Raw genomic sequence first — 6000 nt, 5'->3', positions numbered from 1 at the left:
TGGTTATTAGTCTATCTTATTCACTTCTAAAGCCATTGTAAAGTATACAGGGGAGACTGGAGATGAAACCGTTTGAGGAATGGTAACATTACCAACAACCTGAATGATGAATACCATGAGTTTACATTAACGCTTCCGGAAAGTCACATTGGCCATTTCAAAGTGACATTTCCTTTTTCTCTATCTCTTCCCTCGTAGATTAAAGCTGGTCCAAAAGTTCTGGGACCTTTCTGTGGAGAAAAAGCCCCAGAACCTATTGATACCAAGAGCCACAGAGTCCATATCCTGTTCCACAGTGACAACTCTGGCGAGAACCGGGGCTGGAGGCTTTCCTACAAGGCAACAGGTGACATAGTCTCTCCACCTCCAGGTCACACTAAGTCACAGTGCTCAGCCTTAACAGGGGCCACGGGAGAAGAACGAAGAATGCTGCTGACCTGGAGCTCCTCTGGGGACGTGACAGGACTTCCAACTGTCCCAAAAAGCATATTCTCTCTCTTAATGCAGGTCTCCATCTCTAAAATGAAAGCAGGAAAGATCATCATGATAGATTTTAACTAACCTGGTAGTATTCAAAACATACTGTACTTCAAAATCACATTGTTGTTGTTAGGTCTATAGAGTCCATTACGGCTCATAGCAACCCTATAAACAACAGATGTGAGCCTTGGCAAATCCTGGTCCTTTCTCACAATCTCTGATATGCTCAAGTCCACTATTACAGTCACAGTGTCAATACAACTTATGAAGGATCTTCATAAAGTGTAAAACTAAAACTTTCTTTCTCAAATCCCACTGCCTCCCACTGTGATTCATTAGGACTAGAGAAGGTCATTTTATTTCCACTCTTTTTGTCTGTTTTGTGTGACGATTTGACTGTGGGTTTGTAGCTCAGAATGTTTCTTTATGGCTGCTGCCTCCCAGTGACCCACTCAGACTGGCAAAACCCACAGGTCGCTTTCTCCAGTCCCTCAAGACAATTAGTCCTGGCTCAAACCATGAGCTGACTAACTGACCAGAGGGATCTGCTATAACTCCAAGGAGAAGATAAACATCAATGGCAAAAAGATCATAGTTTATTATCACAGTTTACAGATTATGGGGACCTGATCTTACCTGCATTGTCACATCTAGTGTCCAGTCCTGGGAAGAGGAGAAGAGAGGTTATTAACAAACTGGAAGAAGTGTCAGGGAGAGGTCTAAAAACCTGGAAACCATGTTGGATTTAGCCTGGAGAACAGACAACTCAGAGGCATACAATTACAATCTCACAAACACTTCAAGCAAAAGTCTTGGGCAGAAAGACTGTTTGAAGTCAGCATGAGTAAACCAAGAGGGCACTAGGCTCAGCTAGTAAAAATTACAGGGTATCAAATTGTGTATAAATACTGATGTTTTGTTCATTTAATCTGAGCAACCCTTGTAGAGAAGGTACCAGAATGGGAATTATTGAACAAATAGATATTTGTGGATATCTACTCTGGAAAATACTATAGAGAAAGCATCAGATTCAGTGATATTTAATATTCTTCCAAACCTGAATTTTAATGAAGTTATATAGCAAGTCATCTCATTTAAAACATAAAGAAATGAAGGTGCCAAGCTGGATAACGACTTGGTCAAGGTTGCATCATACCTCTCTGGATGGGCTTAGAAGGGCTATATTTCACAACCACACAACGGTGGTTTTTCCACCTCCATCAGACTTTACCTTTCAGAAGCTGATCCTCCCTCTGTGAAACTTTTCCTGTCTTCTTACTTGCTGCACTTTTATTTGCTTCCCACCAGGAAATGAGTGCCCAGAGCTACAGCCTCCTGTCCATGGGAAAATCGAGCCCTTGCAAGCCAAGTATTCTTTCAAAGACCAAGTGCTCATCAGCTGTGACACAGGCTACAAAGTGATAAAGGTACAGGCCCTGAGTCTGGAGACAGGGAGAGCAGGCCAGAGACATTCTCCAAAGTCTCGTGGGGGCAATGAGCTTCCAAAACTCCTCATAGTCCTGGCAAACTATTTCCTTGTTTCCCTATAAACCACTAAAATGTTCCAGAAGTTCAAGTCTTCTAAAAATTCAAACCATGTGTCTCAAACACTCTCTCATTTTTGCAAATAGGAATAAGCCTTTTATCAAAAAGTAGATTGGCCTGAGTTTCAAAAACTGTGAAACAGCAGCCCTATAATTAAGTCTAATACATTTAATGAAGTTCATCAAGCTTATCTGATGGAAAATGGGAAAGGAAGTAAAGCTTTTTGGTTGTTTTTTTTAAAAAAATGTGGTCAATATATATGTTGTTGTGCTGTTAGGTGCCATCTAGTCGAGCATGACTCACCGCAATCCTATGAACAAAAGATCTGAACCCTGTTCTATCCTGTGCCATCCTCATACTTCCTGACACACAAAATCTCATTGCAGCAGACACTGTCGGTCTACTTGGTTGAGGGTCTTCCTCTTCTTCACCGACCCTCCATTCTTCCCAGCATCATGTCCTTCTCTAACAAATAGCCCTTTTTAGAAACATGCCCAAAGCATGTGTGGTGAATCCTCATCATTCTTGCCTCCAAAGAGCACTCCAGCTGCAGCCCCTCCAAGACATACCTGTTTGTTCTTTTTGACATTTTGGCAATCTTCATGTGTACTAAAGCACAGGGCTTTAAATACCAGATGGACACTGCTCACTCACTCTTTAAAAGAGTGGTTCTCCTAAGAATCATTTTGTTTAAAAAAACAAAAAAAACAAAACAAAACAAATTTCCCAGACTTCACTTCAAATTACTGAAAGCAGAATCTCTGGGACTGGAAACCAATTATTGGTTTATTTTGTGTTCTCTGATGAAAGAAAAGCTAGAAGACCATTACCCTAAAAAGAGTTATCTGGTCCTTGGACCAGCAGTATCAGCATCACCTGGGGACTTTCTGGAGATGGAAATTATTGGGCCTATAGAATCAGAAACTCTTAGGGAAGGTCCAGCTCTCTGGGTTTTATTAAACCCTGCAGATGATATTGAGGTTCCCTCAACTTGAAGCATCATTGCCTAAGAAAAGGAGTCAAGAGTGCAGGATTTCCTTCAGAGACAAGCCAGCCCCCCTTCCTGGAAATAGTTTCTCCTCTTCCAGGTGAGAGATGTGAATGCGGATTCAGAATCTGCCTTTCTTTTGTCTTTAAGCTTGACCTTAGAGAGTCATGACTGAAAATTTGCAATTGAGGACAGCCAGGTTTGGAGTTTGAGCTGAACGGCAATGGTCTGGCCCCACATCCACTTCCTTTTCCTCATGGCTCCCTCATGTTTCTTCTTAGGATAACGTGGAGATGGAGACATTCCAGATTGAGTGTCTGAAGGATGGATCGTGGAGTAACCAGGTCCCTATTTGTAAAGGTAAGAAAAGTAAAGAAGCTGTTTGTAAGAAAAATGATTGGATAGGTTATAAGAAATTATGAAATCTGACCAGAGACCAAGCAAGGAAGAAAAAGAGGCAAGACTAAGATGGCTACTTCAGATTGGCATCTAGGATTTTTGTAGTCCCAGGACAATATTTCCTAGCTTCCTCCATCAACTGCTAAAATGTTTCAGAAATTTCAGTGATGGGACCACAACTGATATGTAAGAGTTGAGTCAAAAAACCTTGTGATGACCTTCTCAGTAAAGAGACTTTAGAAGTCTAAGGCAAAATGTCTTATGTGCCACAGCTTACTTTATAAATAGCAATTTCACCTCTGTGAAACCTCTTCACAGGTTGCCATATTGGTTTTAAAAGGTAGCATGTTGACCTGTTTGAAACAAGCTCCAGCAATTGCTAGTTCAGTAAACCATTTTATGGCTGGTGCCCAGAACTGAGTGGCATCACCAGTGCCTATGTGGCTATCAAAACTTCCATAAGTCTTCTGGGACAGCTCCTTATTTCACCCTGGGCAGGAAGGACTGTGGGGTCACCATTATTTGCCTGTGTGGAACACAAGACATAGCTGTGCACTTCTGGGGCTTGAGATGCAGAAGTCTTGTCTCCACTTTATCCTTTATCTTCTCTGTGACCATTCACAAGACAAAATAAAAGGTCTGGACTAATTCTAATACTCTAATGAATATGCTAATAATTTTGTACAAATAGTTCAAGTCAATTATCTGTAATAATGTACTCCATAAAAGTCATCTGTTTGTCCACACAATCTACATAATTTATGAAAATACAAATGTCTCCCTCCTCTGCACTTAACCAGGTGATTTCAGTGCAAGAGTTGTAAGGACCACACTTTCAGAACACTGATCCATGACATGGTCTATAGAGAGATGTGTTGCTAATTCAAAGGCCACATGTCTCAGGAGCTCTGGTGGCCTGTGGTAAGAACCTGTACTATGATACCAAAGGTACATGGTTCAAACCTGCCAGCCAGGATGAGCACCCTCCTCCTGTGCAATTTATTGCCTCTGAAAACCCACTAAAGGGTCAGCTGTGGGTCGGGTCCAACTCAACAGCAAACAGCAGCAACCTCCTCCCTAATAGGAAGATGGGAAATCACCTTCTGAGCCAGGTGCATCCTGGGAAGCCCAGTTACAAGTCAATTCTGACTGGACAAAAAGGAGATAAGAAATCTATTTCTCGTAAATCTATTTCTTAATCCTTAGCAAGATTAAGGAAAGCCATGGTTACAGAAAAAAACCATAGAAAGAAGGTCATAGAAAAAACAGTAAGAAAAGATGAGAGGAAGAGAAGGAGGGAGTCTTTGCTCTCAAAAGGGGAAATGAGGAATCAGGAATCAGGATAGTTCTTTATCTCAAGAGTGTTTTGGTAAAGTTTGGAGTGGTGCTTTCTTTCTCTTCCTTCTATGATTCTGATAAACCTCCATTGTCCAAGGAGAAGGCTATCAAGCGACTGAGTCTATTTCCAGGCAGAACTTTAATGCAGAATGTTCTTCTTCTTTTTTTTTTTTAATAATGATAAAACTTGAGCTAGAGCTTAGCATGGAAATAAAGGAACTTTTGTCTACCTTCAACCAAATGTTCCCATAAACATTTATGGAATGTCTGTGCAGAGTTCTGTAGAGAATTCAGATGGAGTGTCCCTAAGCCATTTACTCAGCCTCTTTTAGCTTGTATTCTGCCTTCAAGGTTTTAATGAGAGCTAACTGGGTTAATGTGCATTCTTATGGTGCCTCAGAAAGCAATCACTGGAAGGGCTGCTATGAGTCAGACCTGACTCGATGGCACATAACAGCAACAACAACATGGTTCAAAAAGGAACATAGTAAAAGGTCACTAAAACCTGATTCATGTCCTCTACTTCTTTCATTAGGAAGAGATTTGGTTTAACTCATTCATACCTATGAAAGATAGGAAATTTCAATAACAAATTTTCCAAATAGAAACACATTTGCATTTTGCTATGATGGATGGGTTTACAATATAAAGCACTACTATATTTTATGATACTATCTTACTGTGCTTTATGTTACTTACACACACATCACACACATGTCCCCTCATTTTATAATCAAGAAAAGAGGAATGTTGTCCTCCTTAATATGACCTGGTTCTTAGACAATAGCCTGGAATAAAACTACCAGAATCCTGCCCTCAGAGACACCTGGTATCTTTGCTCGTCCACTTATTAGGGATTTAATGAGCATTTTTCTCTATAGATCCCAATGGAAACTCAAAGATGATTAAAAAAAATTCTCAGTGACTATGGGGGAAGAGACTGGAATCAGGTGAGGTGCGTATAGTATGAGGGAAAGAAAAGCTCGCTAGAGTGGAAGGTGGAAAAGAGGGTTCTTTGTCTTAGACTGGCTTCTATCTTACCATGATGACCTCAGACCAGTCCGGCCCCATTCTGAATGCTATGTCAAATGAGAGTTTGGACCAAGTAAATGTGAAGCTCTCTTCACAGGCAGAATTTTATAATCCTCATGATCTAGGATGTGTGACTGTGCAAAATCTCATAATGGAACACATTTCACAACCTCAAACTGTCCTTCCCACTGGCTGTATCTAACCTGTGCATTCTGAAT

General features: G+C 40.8%; 1 protein-coding gene across 1 annotated transcript in view; it reads left to right on the top strand.

Annotated features, from left to right (window-relative positions):
• MASP1 (mannan-binding lectin serine peptidase 1 (C4/C2 activating component of Ra-reactive factor)) overlaps nucleotides 1–6000 on the top strand; it is a 123665-nt gene that overhangs the window by 64104 nt on the left and 53561 nt on the right. The window contains exons 6-8 of the mRNA XM_006884111.1: nucleotides 199–346; nucleotides 1789–1907; nucleotides 3295–3373. Coding sequence (XP_006884173.1) covers nucleotides 199–346; nucleotides 1789–1907; nucleotides 3295–3373 — 346 coding nt within the window. The remainder of the gene's footprint in view (nucleotides 1–198; nucleotides 347–1788; nucleotides 1908–3294; nucleotides 3374–6000) is intronic.

The sequence above is a fragment of the Elephantulus edwardii genome, unplaced genomic scaffold (assembly GCF_000299155.1).
Source record: "Elephantulus edwardii isolate Elephantulus edwardi_28Jun2011 unplaced genomic scaffold, EleEdw1.0 scaffold00031, whole genome shotgun sequence".
Lineage (NCBI taxonomy): Eukaryota > Metazoa > Chordata > Mammalia > Macroscelidea > Macroscelididae > Elephantulus > Elephantulus edwardii.
Note: the sequence above shows the minus strand (reverse complement) of the source record. Positions and strands in the feature narration are given on the sequence as shown.